The 19,554-nt window shown below is 34.8% G+C and overlaps 3 protein-coding genes across 3 annotated transcripts; 1 reads left to right on the forward strand and 2 right to left on the reverse strand.

Moving 5' to 3' along the window:
- Positions 1–1,268: 1,268 nt before the first annotated feature.
- On the forward strand, positions 1,269–7,435 carry LOC139898442 (uncharacterized). Its single transcript, XM_071881172.1, has 14 exons — positions 1,269–1,467; positions 2,029–2,084; positions 2,198–2,372; positions 2,726–2,827; positions 2,993–3,064; positions 3,245–3,361; positions 3,490–3,567; positions 4,062–4,124; positions 4,209–4,305; positions 4,644–4,722; positions 5,078–5,289; positions 6,145–6,290; positions 6,666–6,788; positions 6,948–7,435. The coding sequence occupies exons 1-14, from the start codon at positions 1,372–1,374 to the stop codon at positions 7,098–7,100; spliced, it is 1,569 nt and encodes a 522-aa protein (XP_071737273.1). The 5' UTR covers positions 1,269–1,371; the 3' UTR covers positions 7,101–7,435.
- Positions 7,436–9,629: 2,194 nt separating this feature from the next.
- Positions 9,630–11,009, reverse strand: LOC139898444 (uncharacterized). Its single transcript, XM_071881173.1, has 2 exons — positions 10,856–11,009; positions 9,630–10,039 (listed from the first exon to the last, which is right to left on the reverse strand). The coding sequence occupies exons 1-2, from the start codon at positions 10,980–10,982 to the stop codon at positions 9,846–9,848; spliced, it is 321 nt and encodes a 106-aa protein (XP_071737274.1). The 5' UTR covers positions 10,983–11,009; the 3' UTR covers positions 9,630–9,845.
- Positions 11,010–11,771: 762 nt separating this feature from the next.
- LOC139898445 (probable polyamine oxidase 5) lies at positions 11,772–13,602 on the reverse strand. The gene has a single exon (XM_071881174.1). The coding sequence runs from the start codon at positions 13,450–13,452 to the stop codon at positions 11,872–11,874; it is 1,581 nt and encodes a 526-aa protein (XP_071737275.1). The 5' UTR covers positions 13,453–13,602; the 3' UTR covers positions 11,772–11,871.
- Positions 13,603–19,554: the final 5,952 nt, after the last annotated feature.

The following is a 19,554-nucleotide window of genomic DNA, read 5'->3' on the forward strand; positions in this document are numbered from 1 at the left end:
TGCCGAAAATGACGAAGGGATTCCTATCAACTCCAATGATCCTACCTCGGTGACGGTTAAGCCAAATAACAAAGAAAAAGAAGTCGGTACAAGGTGTCGAAATAAACTAATTCTCCGACTTCATAAAAGACATTTGAGTTCGATTTGCTTAAGATAGTTTCTAATCTTCCGTTGACGCCTCGATTAGTTACCCTCTTTTTGTAGCGTGTAGTTTGTTTTTGTTGTTTTATTTTTATTAGCTACGTATGTTCGCCTATTGAAAATGTCTCGAGCTCTTGTTAAGTTATTCATTTAGTCGAGCTCCTATGTTTTTTCATTGTATTTTTGTACGTTTTAGAGGATTCACGTTTTCGATGAATATCTCTATTGGTTATATATTGGTTATAGAAGTTTATGTTTTTTTTTTAAATAAATAAATAAAATAAAATAAACACCTTTATTTTTTATATTATTATTGAGATTGAGATACGCTTTAAAATACACAAACTGCTAAACAAAGATGTATTGGATGACATATTTATTTATTTTTTAATAAATCTATACGCCGTATAATTCATTATTTATAAATTATTACGAGTATATTATTTATAAATGGTATCGATGATGATTGACGACGGAAGATTCGTTGGATATTCTAAATACCATCATCCCCTCTTCTATATAACATTGGTTTCTCCCTCCTTAATTATGTAATTTTGCTTTTGTTTATTATACTCTGTATATAAATATAAATATAAAATAAATATAAAATATGAATATATAAATATATAAACATAAAATTTATCTTATTTAATGTATTTCGTATAATATAGTAACATAAACATACAAATGGCATATGATTGTAAACGTAATTTAATAAAATTATATTAAAACTTATTCAGTAAGTAATAGAATAGTTTGCGTGACGGAACCTGCGATGCTAATAGATTTTGTAAATTTATTATTTATTAAACTTATGCATTTATATATTACGTATAAATCTGATTATTTTGTCTTCATAAAAACAAAGAATATGGATAAAGAAGGATGATATGAATACCGTTTTGTAATCCCCACCCTGTCCCTTTGAAATATAAATTACGCGGTCACAACTTTTTTACTTTTTTTTCTCTCTCTCTCTCTCTCTCTGGCACTCATCAATCACTCTCCTTTCTTCTTCTTCGTTGATTGTAGCGATCTGAGAGAGAAGCTGACCTTTACATACATACAAAACTATATCTACACATTTATAAATTATAAATTATAATTTATTATTTATTAATATATTTTTAGCCCTAATTTCTCCAAACGGAAATTGCGGCATTCATTGATTTTAATTCATCCTTACAGATTTCATTACTCTCACTCATTCTTATCTATTATTACTTCTCCATGGAGATCAATTCTTCCTTTATTTCGTTTGATTCCTTATTGTTCTCAACTAGCAGAGCTTTGTGTAGTCCGTTCGCTGTTTTTGTTCAGATCCAGGTGCCCTATTTTTTTTTTTTAATTATTCTTTTGTTTTACATTTTTTGTGTGGATCTGGTAATGAATATGTTCAAATAATTAATAGTTGCACGCAGATATGTATAATGTTTATGATCAAATTTTCTGCTCTATTTATGTTAACTTAATGTTGCGAGCAAGTATTAGCTGATTACAATAAAATGAAGTATATTTTTGTAATAGTGATGCTGCTAACTAGCATATGTTAGGTAAATTATACACTTCGTAATACAAATGAATTCAATTTAATATTACAGTGAATACACGCAGTAAAAGTCACACTAGTTGAGTATGCTATGTTACCTGATGTTTTAAATATTGCTTGTTAGCCATAGGATGGTGATGGTGGTGTTTGGAGGAGTGTTTCTTCCTTGTTGATTTATAGATTATTTTTGCTTAGGGCACTTTTGTGTAATTTCAAAATTTAATTTCTGTACTAAGGTTTCTTTGGAAGTTTAGTTTGCTGTTCTTTCTTTTGTTTTCTCTGTTCATTTGTCACACTAGCATAATGCATGTTAATATGAGGAAGTATTCATGTTGCAGGGGTGCGTAATATGCTTACTTTTGGCTGCTGGATGGGCAGGTGCAGCTTATGTGAGGTACCAAAATGGTGTCCATATCCTATCCTTTATGTGGCATTTGCTAGATGAGCCATTGTATTTGTATAAAACCTCACTCGAAAAACAATCTCACTATATGTAATCTCTTGCAGAAACAGAGAAATAAGACAGATGAAGAAAAGCATGAAAGATGGCAATGACTTTGCATTTCTTAGTCATGATATAAATGATCTAGAACATTCAACACAGGTTCAATTGCCGGGGGTCACGGTTGTAATGCCCTTGAAAGGTTTTGGAGAACATAATCTGCACAACTGGAGAACCCAGGTTCCATACAAAACACATACTATGTAATTATCATGTAATAGGATTCAACTTGTCAGCATATTTCCAAGGTCTTTTTTTGGATGTGCATTTAACTAAATATATCTTCCACTATCTCAAACTAGACATAGTTATTAAGAAAGGCGGTAGCAGGGCAGGATACTGCTTACCTACAATGTATTTTCAATCATCACATTGTTTGGAATATTTTAACTGATTGTTCACTTTTGGGTTCCTACTATATTTTACTGTTATTTTCTTTTACTTTGAAGTGTGGTATATTTCCTTCTTTCTAACTCTTTATATATTTGTATTTCCTGTGCTTGAGACTTGAGAATATGGACTAATGCATGCAGTTAACTTCCCTATATGGTGGTCCCTTGGAGTTCCTATTTATTGTAGATAGTACTGAAGACCCAGCTTATCATGCTGTATCTCGTTTACTTCTAGATTTTAAGGTACGCTTAATATTGTGCAACTCTTTTGTATAGTCGGTGGTTATTCTGTTGTACTTCTTACTTTAATTTTTTCTTTATCTTTCTGGAAATAAAGGTATGAGCTTTTCTATTAATTATAACTTCACTAGATACTGCTCTTGACCTTACTTATTTAAACACGTGCAGGATGATGTTGATGCAAGAATAGTTGTAGCTGGCCCATCCACGACATGTAGTCAAAAGATTCATAATCAGCTGGTATGTTGCAATATTTTTATTTGATTTTTCTTGCCCGCATTCCTTGATATTTGAGTCTCTAAAAGCTAGATCTTATGACAGATGAGACTGCTTGCACGAATATGTTCATAAGCTGTTCTATAAGTGCATAACAATATCATCTTATATAACCTAAAATCTGTCCTATGTTCTGAATGGCAGGTTGGGGTGGAGAAAATGTGTAAAGACAGCAAGTATGTATTGTTTCTGGATGATGATGTTAGGCTGCATCCTGGATCAGTTGGAGCCCTCACTGCAGAGATGATAAAGAATCCTGAGGTATAATTATGTTAATGCACATTCCTCCCATCTACTGATAGATGGTGCTTAGTTCTTGAAATTCCATTATCTTATTCATTTTGTCTACCGAATTATATTCGTCTTTACCTGGTAGAAAATTTATGCAGATATTTATCCAAACAGGCTACCCACTTGATTTGCCATCTGGAAGTTTGGGAAGCTACTGTATTTATGAGTATCACATGGTACATACTTTCAGGACTATAGCTTTCTTTTATGCTTTACATATGTATTTAAATATGTATATGTACTGGAGGTGGCAATCTTGACCATCACTTTAAATGGGTCAATACACATCAGATGGGGAAAAAGGCGACTAAAGTTTTTTTTCTTTATGCATACAACACCTTAATCACAAATGATATTGTTTTTTGTATTCACAGTTCATGCATTACATTGTTGTTTTTATTTTTTCTGAATAATTGACACACAAGTGTTTGTGGATCAATCTAACCTGACCTGTTTCAACCCGTACTAAACATGTTCATCCAAAACCATACCCGTACCACCTGACTTGTAAATTTTGCCACCTCCACTATTTACAGATAGATTATTACAGAGCATCATTACGTCATTTTTTTTGTAATAACATGCTTTACAAATATATTAACTGTTCACCTTTTTAAGTAATTATGTTGCTCAAGTTTTGTCGATTCTTCTAACACTGTTCTCTTTACAGCCATGTTCAATGGGGTTTGCAACTGGTGGGAGGACGTTCTTTCTTTGGGGAGGCTGTATGATGGCAAGAACTTTTCAACCTCATTGTTTCTGCTTGCAATAGATTTATTAATCTATTATTGTATATATTGACAAATTTTCTTTGCAGATGCACGCAGATGACTTCAGAACTGACAAACATGGTGTCGTATCTGGACTCCGTGATGGTGGATACTCTGATGATATGACTCTTGCTGCTATAGCTGGTAATATAGTTATTGTCTTATTGATATTATGAGCAGGAGTCGTGTAATCTTGTGGCTCTGAAATATATACAGGATTTAAAATCCACATCTCTTTCCATATATATTGACTGCATAATATGATGTCATCATTTACTGTTATTTTACACTTTAGATCTCTCAAATAGCTGTATATATGATGTCATCATTTATTGTTAAAATCCATATCTCTAGCATATATGAACCAGCATTGTCCAGGAAGATGTTATATGATTTTGTTTTTTTTTCCCCATAATAAAGCATGCATTTTTACATGCTGTGTCTAGCCATCTTGAATCACTCATATATGTATCCTTTTTCAGGTGCTCATAAAAGGCTAATCACATCACCTCCCGTTGCAGTTTTTCCTCATCCTCTTGCCAGTGATCTTACATTTTCAAGGTCCAATTAAACAATTGTAGATACAAAATAGTGATTTAAGGGAGAATTTGAGCTTCATCTTGAAATCGAATATCTTTTTATTAATGATTTGATGTTTCTGTTACTATTTTCTGTTTTTAATCTGTTAATTTCTAATTTATTAAAAAACATCAAATACTCACACATCAAACTGTTGTTACTTCAAATTTTTGAAGCTTATCCAAATACTATCTTCTGCAAATCTGTTTTGTGGCTGACTGTGATTTTCATTATTAAATACTACATAACCACTTTTAAAACACACATCCGAACATCCCTTTAAGATGCACAGTCCTAATTTACTTAAATTGATCTCCTGTATGTTTTGTATATACAGGTACTGGAACTACTTGAGAAAACAAACATTTGTCTTGGAGTCCTACACATCATATATAAACTGGATAATGAACCGGGCATTGTTTTCTGTGCACTTCTACCTCTCCTGGGGATTTGTATCCCCGTATATCATGGCCATGTTTCACGTTGCAGCAGCACTAAGATTTCATTTTAAGGATAATTTAGCCGAAGAACATGTTCTTAACTCTAATGGTAAGTTATTCTCTCTTTCGTTGTCTGTTTTAGATGTTAGTACATGTACTTGGCCACCTTTATGTATTTTGTGGCTTCCATGATTATCATGGTTGTATAAGTTCCCAAACTAGACCGACTAATTGGATATTTGTAGTAGTCCGACTAATCCCCGATTAGCCTTTGATTTGACCGATTTATACGGTCAAAGTTGTCAAAAGTCCAATTTAGTCGCTGAAAATCTATCAAAATCAGTTAAAGTAGGTCAAATACAGTAAAAGACAAAGTTGGTCAACATTCGATTAGTCTTTGACTTGTCCGATTAGCCCCTACAAGGTTCCGACCGACTAGTCCCCAACTAGCGACTTTTACAACCTTGATGATTGTGCAGTATTCATATTTCATATGAATAAATCCTGTGAGAACAATGAGTAATGCATTACAGTTTTGTTAGCGGTGGATAGGCTGGCTGAAAAGGATGGGTTATGGGTCAAAATGTGTTGGGGCTAAAATCTTGTAGTAATATTTTTGTACTGGATTTTGACCTTGTAAGAAGCTTTTATTTATTTATTAAATAAATAGTCAGTCTGTGAAAATCTGTTACAAAACTATATAGTTACTAATCTATCTAAATTGTGAGTATAAGATTTAAGAAGTTGCATGCATTAAGAACACATTTCTCCATTTCGGTGAGTTTAACCTGTTGCACCTGTTTTCGTCATTGGGCTTGTTACCTGTCCGCTATATATGTTAAAATCTGACCCAATTGGCTTGCTATAAATAAAAAATAAGTTAACACTAGCTGTACATAAGTAGATCAGTTTAATTTCCAATCTGTAGATTCTGTTATCGACATGTTCTGACTATGTTTTATAGGCTTGAGACTCGTAGGTTGCCTAGTCATGTGCACTGCCATTGAACTTCTTTCAATGTGGAATTTAACAAGAGTAGAAGTTCGGCTGTGCAACATGTTGTCTCCTGAGGCACCTCCGCTTTCTCTTGGTGCTTATAATTGGTGTTTGGTAAGCTGTTATGACTTTTTCTTACATAAAAAATATTACTATATCTTTATGACGATCTTGCCACACAATTGTTAGTGGCTTAATAGTGGTTACTAAAGCGTGTTTATCATAATAATGTTCTAAATAAATGATAATTATAATGATTTTGGAGGTTGTATGCGCAGCCGTTTGAGACTTTCCCCTTTCTAGTTTGATTTTTTGATTCAATCTGTTTGAGATAAAACATGATTGAAACTGTCTGACTCAAAGTAATTTTGACCTATAAAGTTATTTTTGTTCCGCCTTTTCTTGCAAAACTCTTGAAAGTATTATATATATGGTCGATTAGTGCTTACTAAGTAGTGACCCTAAGAGATCTGGTTGAACAATGAGCAGGTGTTTGTTGCAATGGTGGTGGATAATTTTTTGTACCCAATATCAGCCATCCGTTCCCATTTTTCTCAGTCTATCAACTGGTCTGGTATCCGATACCATTTAAAGAATGGGAAAATACACAAGGTGAGATTTACAATAATTCTCTAACTATTGTCTCTCTTACTTTTTCCCTGGTCACGTTAATGTTCTATACTCGTAATCTTGTTGCTCTTCTTATCGACAAACACATGCAACGTGATTTTTTTTACTAAAACATTGGTTTATCTCTTCCTTTTAAATCAGATTGAACGGACAATGGAGAAGGGTAAGAAGTTTTCAGATTTGGCAGCCAAGCGTTTATATGCTAGGAAAGCAGCCCAAAGCAAAATTTCCATTTTTGGTTCCTTGTCAAGAGGTTTGGCTCACTGGAGACAACCTAAGAAATATGACGTGTAAAAAAGAAAACATGTGTTCGGTAGTGATTATTGTTGTCTGGTCATGGGAGCAAAATATGGCCAGATAATGCGATTCATCCCCCATTAATTGTTGATTCATTGATTCCATCATCCGTGAAATAGGCATTCTTTTGGTCCATTTTGAAAGAAAAAGACTTTAAAAATTCAATTCAATTCAATTCAATTGATCGATTCTTCAGCAGTAGCTGTGGTAACCTCATGTGTGGCTTTTGGTTTTATAACCTGTAAATTTAAAATTTAATTGTTGTGTAATTTAAAGGAGCTACTGCTGTATTTTGATATATTAATGTAATACTCATTTTGTGAAAGAAAGGCACCCTGTATTTTCTTTATGTTTGTGTAGGTATTTCGTCCTTTTGATTTATTAGATCAAGAAACACCACTAATCCTCGGAAAACATAACAATGAATTAGCTTTAATAAAAGGTGAAAACTTTATCCCTGGAAATGTAGATAAAACATGTGTGTCAATGTGGTTTGTGAAGAGAGGAGGGGTTTGTGGAGACCCATGCGCTGTTCGGGGGTCGCATTGATTGATTGTGATGGGAATGTGTGTAAGGGTTCGTATATGGAGTCTGCAGCGTGTAATCCAAGTATGATGCCTGCAAAGGCGGCGTTGTTGGCATATATGGTGGCTGGAGGTGGTGGATATGTAAGGATAGTGGCGGCTGTGTTAGTGGAGAAGGATGGTGTGGCGGAGAGACAAGATGATAAGTATAGCTTGTTGAAAAATATTTCACCAAAATGTGACCTTAAAGTTGTTCATTGTAATTAGATTAGAGGGTGTTTAAAAGAGGTTACAAAACAAAATAAATTGATATTTGTAACTACTAGAGGGTTTATTTTGCATACGAAAAGCACTATAAGTGCGCTTTTCTACAAAATAAGTTAAAATACATCCGTTTGAAACCAGTTATATAGTTTGTACTATTTATTTATTTATATGGTAAAATCTTTATAATTCATTTGTCACCTATTCCTTATTATCTTAACTGCTAATTCAGTTGTATGTATCCGATTACATTAATTTGTGACACCAACCAAAGGTCACCATTTAGTGAACATTATTCACCGTAACTTCAAATGTTGTCTCTCTTTTTTCTTGTTTTCGATGGTACGAAATTAATCAAACAATCTTAACCTCAAACCCTCAACCATGAAAATTCCATATATAGAAACCATATCTTATCTATCTATAAATATAAAATATATACATGGTTTCCCAATCCTTTCCTTCAAAGAACCCTTAACCCAACCTACCCATCCAGATAAATATTAACTTTTTTCACATTGTCTCTATTATATAAGCACAAACTAATCAAAACAAAGATTAGAGACAATGACCTTCATAACCCAAACATTGACTATTATTTCATTGTTATTGTTTGTATTTATATTTATATGTAGTGAAGCAGCCCGATCCCCTGCCCCGGGCCTTAAACCTAGCCCGGGCCCCAGCCCTACCCCGACCCCCGCCCCCACCCCTACCCGTACCCCTACACCTGTCAGTGGACCATCATCCGACGACACTCCAATCTCCCTCTCGGAGCTTCTTGAGCTCGCGCTACCTGAAATTGGTGTACAAGAAAAAGTTGTGACAAACAACCAGCAGGGGTCAAAAGTTGCAAGCAAACAATTACAAGCCGTTGAACATAAAATAAGCGAGTTCAAATCCGTCCTGAAGAAACGTTTACAAGACCCGAAAACATCGGAACAAATGCGAGAATGCCTTTCTCAATGCCAAGAAAACTTTGAAGATGCAATTGATGGTGTGAAGACGAGTATTGAAAGCATAGATAAAAAGGATATACCTAAAGCAAATGTGGACGTAAGTGCAATCTCTACGGACGTTAACACGTGCAACGATTGCTTCATCGAGATGATTGGTGAAGATAAAGAGATCCGAGCGTTTGATGATTGGGTTCGAGGGATCACCGGTGATTGCTTGATCAATCTTCAAAAACATTAACGAGTTAGCTAATTACAGGTTAACTGCATAGGTGGTTGTTGTGGCTTGAATGACTCGTAGAAAATTAAATTATAGGAAAGGGTACTGGTATTAGGATAAGACAAGTTTAGAGTGTATCTTAATTAATCATATTTATGAAATTGTGAGACATAAATGTTTAACGTGATGAGTTTTATTAGATGTATATTCTTAGAAATCATGTTTCGTGATTTAGAAGATTCACCTACAAACACGAACTACAAATCATATAGGACTATTAGAACCTACATTCATGATTCATCTCCAATATATCTGTTAGAATTAGAATCACAAACTAAAACAAAGGTTAAAAACCAATTAGAATCGCGCTGCCCTTCGTAGTGTGGACTTTGGAGATTAACGCTATAAACAAAGAAACTGATATATGTTTTTGTGTCAAATTTGATCCTCATTCCAGGTTTTAGGCTCTCAACTAAAAGTAATTGACAAAATAAAAAAAAAATGCATTCATGATAAGATAAATATAAACACAACACAAAACAATCCATTGATTTTCATCAAAATATAAATCAACAGTCATTCTATTTTTTTCAAATCTTGTAACAAGACTCATGTACCTTTAGCCACCAGCTTCACTACAGATTCCTTATAATTGTCAACGAAGCATTTCCATAATAAACGATAAATACATAGAAACCCTCATACAACATATCATTCCTCATAATCTTCTGGTAAGCAGGGCCAAGAAATAGAAAAACTAAATGCTATCTTTTTCTAACTACCACTTAAAAGGTTTTGACCATTGATTTTCAGGACTCGGTGCTGGCATCTTCTCAGATTCATAGCTAGGGGCCAAGGGAGCTCCATTAGAATCTGGAACGGGTTTTATCTCGGGAGAAGACACATGTTCAGTACTATGTTTCTTATCTTTTTTCGCTGCTTCTTTCTTTCTCGGCCTTGTAAATATGTAAGCTGCAATATTACAATCATTCAAGTTAACGGGACATACTCTTCTAACGAATCCACGAGATTTATTACTATTTGAAAGCTTAGTAACGTCACAATAGAGTATGTGTATAAGACAAAGACTGCCAAGTTTACAACAACAGCAGCAACAACACTCAATCATGCATAAGCGAGGTAAGCTAACTAGATACACCAGGCGCCTATAATTGTTACAAATTAAAAGCTCGAAACTAAACAATAACAAGTTTCTCAAGTCATAATATTCAGTATCCTTTAGCCATATGATAGGCGACGAATTAGTACTAAACTTCTCATATCAGATGAACTTATTGCTTATCATAAAGACCATAAATATCTTATGGCTCACACAAATGATTGATTAATCCATCAAAACGAAGAATCGTAACATCGTTGCTTAACAGATGCTGTCCAGCTCAACTTTCTAACATGAAAAATATGTAAAACGCGTTCGTGTTGTCCAATAATCTCAGAAATTAAAACAAATTTATTACTAGACTCTGCTTACTAAAACATTAAATATATAAGCAAGCTTGTACAGTATTGTAACAATATATGCTAAAAAATTTCATTAAGCCCTAAAACTATGCCCTAAGTCTAATTCTTCCAAAAAAATTGAGTTTACCACAACCTCCATTAAACCTCAAAGTTAAAATCCCTGAAATTATATCCAGATCACACAAATAAACTAAATTCTACTCAAATCGTACTAAAAAGTAATGAAGTTAAAGTGAATATAGGTATAAGTAAGCTGCATATAAAAACACACGGTAAGGTGTGAAATGGAGATACAGGTGAACAAACCTCCAAGAGCAAGATTAGAAATGAGAAGAATACGCCACACAAATTTATAACCACGAACAACTGATTCCTTAGGTGGTTGTGGAGGAGCTGACGGTGGTGGCGGCGACGGAGCCGACTTTTTTTCCATTTCTTCGTCAACAACGAGAGAGGTGATTTTAAGTTTTCTAGAACTTGTGGGCTAGTACCCTATTTTTTGTTTTAAAAAGCCCAATAAGTGATCAAGATCCAGCCCATATATATAATTTTTTATGGACTGTTGGACCTGTGAGACTATTTCAACCAGAAAAAAACTATGGGTTTGGATCAATACATACATCAGATTTTAGGCTCCTTTTAATTAAGGGTAATGATTTAGCGCCTAATAATTTATAAAATCTGAATGATTGATTGATTCAGAGTTTTTGAATAAACTTTGTTCTGAATGAAAAAAAAAGTTATTTAATTATCACTTTTGATGAACGATATGAATTTAATAAAATTATCTTATTAATGTGTTACATGAATAGAAAATTCAATATCCTTGTTTGTTAAGTTTTCTGGATATGATTTGAGGAATATATACTTAAAAATTTAGACGTTTAATGGTTAAGAGTGTGTCTTAAATTTCAATGATTTAGCACTGAATGTTGAAACATTCAGCAACTTATGTCATTCAAAGGTCAGATATAAAACAGGCTGAATGTTAAATGGTTCAAAATTTAGCGTTGAACCATTCAATTAAGAGGTAAACACACTCCCTTACCTTTAGAATGTGTACACATTTTTGTTTTGTCAAATAGGAGGTACAAAAAAATTCTTATTGTATTGCAATGTCACACGCTTAATCGAAGCTCTTAAGATTTTAGTTCAAGGGAAATATAACGTATATATATTTTTTTTCTTCTCAAAAGCTATGAATTTTGTTATGATAATTCAGTTCATTACATCCAAAACCCACATTGACACTGATGGTCGTTATAGAAAATGATGATAATAACAAAAATCAAATATGAAGATTAAAATGAAAATAGGTTATTCTAAGAATCCATACAATGATAGTGTTCAAGAAGCCTATTAGCTTCTCTAATCCCACTAAAATAAGCACCATGAGTTGTAGAAAAATGAGTTCTGTGTGTTGCTTCCCCTGCAAACAGGATTTGAAGTGGGTATGAACCACTTTTGGTCAGTGGCTCAGCTAATTTGTCCATGTCACAAGTGCTTGACCCAACTGCAACATAACTATATGAACCCAAAAAAAGTGGATCCTTCCCCCACCGAGTCTTCAAAACCTTAACAAGATTCAGTTTTGACAACTTCTTCATCACATCCCCATTACATTCTTCTGAAGAATTCGACAAAAAAGTAGATAAAGTTGTGGAGACTTGATCAAGAATCACTTCATCTGGAAGTGTTTCGAGCTTAAGTGCTTCGTCTCCTGCAAACCATGATAACAACACTCTCGATTTCTTGTAAATTGGTGATATAGAAGCTGTCCTCCTAATCCACCATGGTATTTTCGGGTTCCTAGCTTCAGAATCACTTTGGTGGAATACAAACTGTAAAAATGGAAATTGGTCTAATTCGGTAAAATCGGGACTTAATTGTAAGAAAAGCTTATTAACAACACCATACCCAAGTCTTGAAATGGCTTCAATTTTGTAATCTGGAAGTGGAGGATCGAATTTAAGAATAGCAGCCGAACCATTAGGATCACGAATTCCTGCTTTGAGCACACCTAATGAAACTGTAACAATAACATGATCAGCTGATAGAGTTGTACCATCATGAAAGTGTAACATCACCGGTCTTATGCGATCTTGATCGCTTTTTTCTGTTATAATTCCCACTTCATTATTAGGCTGCCACTCAATTTTACAAACTTTTTTGCCTAACTGAATGACCCCATATGGTAAATTAGAAGCTAACGAATCTACGACGCTGGAGTATCCTTTGGCAATAGTAACATTTTCCCCGGGACACGTAACATACTCGCTTTCTGCTTTATAATCAAGATTAAACAAATCATTAGCAGCTGAATAAACCCTTTGATTGTTTTCTTGCATTGCAAAAACTGCTTCTTCTAACAACTTCCTATTCCAATTCCCGTTCCCGATTATTCCTTCGCTTTCGGTTCTTGATTCCACTTCCCAGTAATCTTCAAGACCTTTTTTAAGGAAAGAACCAAAACTAGTATTCCCAGTTCCAACACCATTTGTTTTCTTTTTTCCTTGAGCCAAATCTATCAAATTCATGAAAAGATTCGAAATAGGATCAATTAAAGATGGAGTCAACACAAATCCATTTTCAGCTATGGTAATAGGATTATCAGGAAACCCATCCATGCATTCCCATGGGTTATCTGAGTCCATGGAATTTGATTCCTGAGCTATTTTATAAACCGGACTACCTTCAGTACCATGGATCCAAGTAGCACCCATTTCAATTCTATCACCACCAAATTCTGAAGTGTTAATCCTACCTCCAATTCTATTCCCACCTTCAATAACACAAAGCTCAAATAGCCCCTTTGAACCACTGGATGTGTAAAGCTTGTTGGCAGCTGCTAAACCTGCCATTCCTGCACCAATTATCACTATTCTTGGCTTCTTTACCTCCATTTTGTAATAAAAATTTGATTTTTTTTCAAGAAATTGAATTATATACTGTTTGTTTTTTTAAGGAAGGTAGATTTCTTTAGTGGGAAACCAAGAAAAATCTAAACTTTAGCTATATTTAGCAAGAACATAATGATATATGTGGAGAGAATATATACACCAAAAGGAGGTGAGTTATTTATGGGAGGGTATTGGGTTAAGTAATTTATGATATCTGTATACAATGTGGAGTGTGGACACACATTTTCCATTTTCCGTAATTAATGTTTAATTTTTTTTTTTTTTCTTTTTGAAAAGCAAATATCTTTTGTAATTAACAACGGGATAATGTTCAAGATATATTACTTAATAACAAAAGCTAGTCATTTTTAAATCTGGTAATGATATGATTTGGTGGTTTTTCTTTTTGTAAACAATGATAGTGAAACACAAATATTTGTTTATAGTCAAATCAAAGTTGTTGTATACTATAAATAAAATTAAAAACAAATTAAAAACTACTGTATAGTAAGACAATACTGTAGTAATTATTATTATTATGGATATTAATATTAATCCACAACAACAACAACAAAACCCAATACCACACAAGTGAGAGGTGAGATGTAGACAATCATTTCCCTATCCGAGAATAAAGACAAGTCATTTCTCCACCCAAAGTGAAAACCCGAGAAAGCCATCCCTCTCTCTATTCGACGATAGAGAGATTGCTTCCGAGTGGACCTCCGGCCAATAAGTAGGAAAAATTTTTAAAAATAAAATAAAAATAAAATTGAGACGCTATGAAAATAGAAAAATCAAATTTATATGGATTTTAAATCCTGCCTTTAATTTCCATGGATTGGATATTAATATTAATCCGTATGTTCATATTAGTTTCATCCTTGAAAACTATGTATCAGTACTTGATTTTACTTTCAAGCTTTTGAAAATGATAACGAATTGATTCTCAACACTTTTTAAATCATAAGAACTACTACTATTAATTATATTATTATATATTATACATATACATATCAGCAAAGGGTTCTGATTGTCGTTTCATGTTTAAAACTTTTGTGAATGCATGTCGTTTTTAGCAACAGTTGATGGACGCGTGTGGGTATTAGGTTTACTTACGTCTCTTTTTACTTTTTTAATTATATGTATGTATAACCGGTGTATAACAGTGAAACACTTTAAAACAGAAGGTTCAATGATTGCCATGTGCCCATGTTGCTTTGTAGCCTAGCCAGATGGGCATTTTTGTAATTTTAGACTTGATGTGAAATTTAATTTCAATTCAGGCCTTGCACACGAGGTTCTATATATTTATTTTATCTTGGGTTCATTTGACAATATGAAGCGTAAAAGGTGATGTATAGGAATAATATTTTTGAGCGACAATTAGTATATAGGAATAATAATAATGTGTTTAATTATTTATCTCTATATATAACAACAAAGGCCATGGGTGCCGTTTTAATATTTTTTTTTTCTTTTTTTTTTTTATTGTTGTTTTGATCAAGTGGGGGGGTGGTAAGTGAGGTTGTCAATGGTTTTTAATATGTGGGTTTTTTTTCGTATGTATAACATTTTAAAACATATATTTAAAAATGGAAGGATAAATGAGGTACTGAAATGTGTTTTTTTAGTAAGAAAAGAGTTTTACATATTAGTTAATTTATAATCTTAAATTTTTAACTATTTAGAGAAATTTATTATATGTTGTTAATGTACATAAATGATCATTATCCCGCTAACAATAATGCAACTTCGCCCAGCGAAGCGGGACGACCAAATTTCTAGTTTTCTATAAATATGAAACAGATTATGTAAATTGTGTGTTAAAGCAAGTAATCTACTTTATAGGCGTATACTCTGTTGCGAAACACCCCGTCTCGAGCCGTTGCGACGCCCGTCTCGACGGTTTGGTGACTAGCCCGTCCCGTCTCGAAGAAAACCGTCTAATATGACAGTCAACTGTAAAATTCGGGTCAAAGTTGAAAAAAATCGGGTCAAAGTCGGTCAAAATTCAGAAAAGTCAGAAAATCGGTAAAATCGGTGAAATATATCGTATTTTAGTTTGAATTTTTTGTATTAAATTGACGATGATAGCAATTATGGGTACAAATTAATCAATTGAAGTTTTTAGCTTTAAAATATGTGTACATATATGCATTTTTATACTTATATATTTAAAAGTCAACTTTAGTCGACCCCCGTCTCGACCCCCGTCTCTACCCCGTCTTGAACGTCTCGACCTTTTTAGGACCCGACCGTCTCGACCCCGTCTCACGTCTTTTGCAACCCCGCGTATATATTACAGCTACCACCACCAGTTAAAAGACTACTTCCTTAGTTGGGTATGTTTGTACATCACCTTAAATATCCTAAAATATCAGCCACAGGGGTTAAGTAAAGTGTTAAAGGCACGCTTGGGGCGAATTTAAGAGACCAATAGCCTGAGGATGCTTTACCTGGTAGCGGTGGAGGGTTGGCTTGCCGTTTACCCGGGGTTTACCCGCTGCGGGGGGCCAATGTGCCCGTTCGTAGTAGGGGTTCCTCGTAAAAAAAAAAAAAAAAAAAAGTGTTAAAGGCATCCATGAAGATGCTCCCCAATATTTATTGATTTAACATTTGACATATTACTCAATTACTGTAGTACATAATTGATGTATACTATTGGTATTTTTAGTTTTGTTTTAAAAAGATGATGAAAATTCTAAACATTTGAATGGTAACATTGATTGATGCATTGACAATTAGAAAGTATTTATACGGAGTACGCAGGCTTGCCTAAGTGGTCACCGAGTTGCCCAATGAAGAAAATCACCCGGATTTGATTCCTGGCTATGTCAAACTATTCAGGAAGGGAGTATGACCAGAGGGTGCGCATAATGCACAATTCATCCGGTATCGGGTCTCGCGCTCAGAGGACTTGATTACTCGAGGTTTACCCTCTATGGGGGAGCTAATGTACTCGTTCATAGGGGTGCAACATACACACGGTTGCCCCTTGTTGGAAAATTAGGTGAAAATGTGTGAACGGGATATCAGATCTCAAAGTCAGTTGGTTGGTTGTTTGATCTTGATATTCAATACTTGTAGTAAATTCAGTCATAATGGTTTTTGGTTACGAATTCTTTTTGAATTTATAACGGTTTCGTTGTTAATATGAATTTAACTATCGATTTAATTATGACTGTTACAAGTGAGTTTAATATTGATTTAATGATTGGAGTTATATTTTGTGCTATATAAGGGAGCTTTTGGCTCTTGCACAAGTGAGATACAAAAAACCAACGAATACGTGCACATAACTAATGATATGCACATTGTAGTTCCATTCTCTCAAACTCAACAAAGGTATCCCCGTTCGATTATCTTTCAGGCAAGTGTTCAAGTCTGGCAGTACGCTGCTTCGGACCGGTGTACCCTGAGAACAGACGAAGAATCTGTTTAAGGGAATTGTGTCAAACACAAGCCCGGTTCAACCTTCAAATCAGTTAGATCTTTCTATCTTTTCGTTCTTATTATGATTATTTATTATACATATTTTTTGTTAGACTATTATGTTTGTGATAATATGTTTAATTGTTTCAGTTTCGTATATATTTTACCTACACCCCTTTACCCTTGAATTCCACCCAAGGGTGCCTTCCGCATATCGCGTTGCGGGGGCAGTGGGGGAGGGGGTTTTACCGCCCATGCCCTCAGATTGGGTCGGGTTTCCTCCTGGGCAGCAGTTGGAGGCGGGTTATGCAACTGCGAGAGATGAACGCGTGAGTGGTTAACTCCCCTGGGTAATCCCGTACTACTGTTAAAAAAAAACAAAAAAAAAGTCCGTCCCGGACTAATCAATTTCCAGACCACAAAGTTATTATAGAATAGAACCAAATTCCACATACTTGTAAGACCCGAAAACCAAAAGTACAACTCGCACGGTGTAAATAATAAAATTTTGGGAATTTTGCACTGTGGCACGCCGTGCCAGCACCTGATTCAGCAATCCTTATTTCAATTAAAAATTAGACGAGGGCATTTTGGTAATTTCACAATAGAACGAGTATAGGAGCATTAAAAGCATATTTTGGCCTCATTTATCCCCATTCACCAACCTTATCTTCATCTCTTTCATTTAGAGAGAGAGTAGAGAGAGAAAGTAGATTTGTGAAGCTTTCCAAGTGGGTTTTTGCTAGATCGGGTTTAATCCTTCGTGTTTCTACCTTCTAGCACCTCTACAAGTGTTGTGGTAAGTCTCTAACTCGGATTTTGTGAATTAATTGTGTTAGTGTTCATATTTGGGTCTTGCAAGTAACTAAACCCTAGATTTTTGTGAAATTGGGGGTTTATGGTTTGGGTGAAAGTGTAATAAACTTAATATTAGTAATTTAGAGTTAGTTGATGAAATTGTTAGTGTTATGAGTTAACACTGGATAAAGTTTACTAATAAAATTGACTAACTGGTGATTTGGGGTGTGAAACTTGCAAGATTGGTGTTTGACCCATTGTTAGGTCAAAATGGGTTTTTAGGTCAAAAGAACACTAGCACGAATTTAATGACCTAGTGATGTGTAGTTGGGTGATTTAAATCCATGGTCACTAGCTTTAGTGATTATTGGTGGTTTAGGCCTAAGATTGGCGTTGTGAGTGCAAATGGTGAACAATTGCACTAAGTGTCTATTTGGGTGGGTCGAAAGCTCTATTTAGATGTGTGTTGATTTATGTTAATGAAATAGGTGGATTTCATTGACGGTTGAGGAGCTTAATTGCTTATTTTCACTTTCCGGTTAAAAGGTGCGTGGAATAATTATATGTGTATGTATGTAATGTATTTACTTGAGTTGCGTGAGATGTGAAGTGTCGACGTGTTAAGACACCACATTTCACGTGATGAGTGAAGTGTCGACGTGTTAAGACACCACTCGGTAAGTATGAGGGGTGAAGTGTCGACGTGCTAAGACACTACTCCGGAAAGTATGATGGGTGAAGTGTCGACGTGTTAAGACACCACCCGGGGTGAAGTATCGACGTGCTAAGATGCCACCCGTGAGGTTAGTGTACGACGTGTTAAGTGTACTAACGGTTGTTACGAACACCGATGGTCTTTCGCGAGCACCATTTCCCTTGTGCGATTGGTTAACCATGGTTATGTGTTGTAGTGTAGCATATTATATTGCTCGGGTTATATGCTATTGTTTGTGCTAGCTTGTGGTATTGGAGATTTAGCGTTATACTTTGCGATAGTATGCTAATTAGATTGCTAGCGTGTATGCGGTAATTGTGTAAGTGATTGCAAGTAAGTAGGTTATATATGTATGTGTATAATTATTGCATTCACTAAGCGTTTTGCTTACCCTGTCATTGTTTACTCTTTTTAGGCTCTGGCGTGGATAAAGGCAAGGGTATACGTTTGGACTAGCGAACTCCCCGTTTGATTATGCTAGAGGATTACTTTTGAAGTTCGACCTAGTTTTTAGGTAGTTTAATCCCAAACCCATGCTCGAGTGTCGTTTGGTATTTAAACTTATTGGGTCGAAACTTGTATTCAAATTTGTTAAACGGGCGGAGATTGGTCCTAAGGCCGTAAAACTTATTTTGTTGTGAAAATGTATTTGGTACAACATTTATAACAAAGTAATATGGTTGGTTTGCCTTAATTGTGATTTGGGGGTATTAATTGTGGTGTACGAATATAAAACTTTAAGCAAAATAGGCAGAATTAAAGTGGCACGCCGTGCCAGATTGATGGCTCTCCGTGCCATGGCTCGAAAGCATTGGAAGAATCAAAGTGGCACGCTGTGCCAGATTGATGGCACTATGTGCCATGGCTTGAAAGCATTGGCAGAATCAAAGTGGCATGCCGTGCCAAATTGATGGCACTCCGTGCCAGGTGCTGTATGTAAAAAAAAAAAAAAACAAAAAAAACCATGTCGAGTTTTATGAAACGAAGTCGGGTCGTTACAAGTGGTATCAGATGTAACAACCCCAATCCGTTTAATCAAAAACGGAGTACATTTTTTTTTCTTTGTTAGGTCCCAATAGCATCCAAGTACACAACCATTTCAAAATAGTGTTCCGTATACAATTTATCATAATAACACGTTAACATTTTATCTCGAC

This window comes from Rutidosis leptorrhynchoides, chromosome 3 (assembly GCF_046630445.1).
Source record: "Rutidosis leptorrhynchoides isolate AG116_Rl617_1_P2 chromosome 3, CSIRO_AGI_Rlap_v1, whole genome shotgun sequence".
NCBI classification, from domain to species: domain Eukaryota; kingdom Viridiplantae; phylum Streptophyta; class Magnoliopsida; order Asterales; family Asteraceae; genus Rutidosis; species Rutidosis leptorrhynchoides.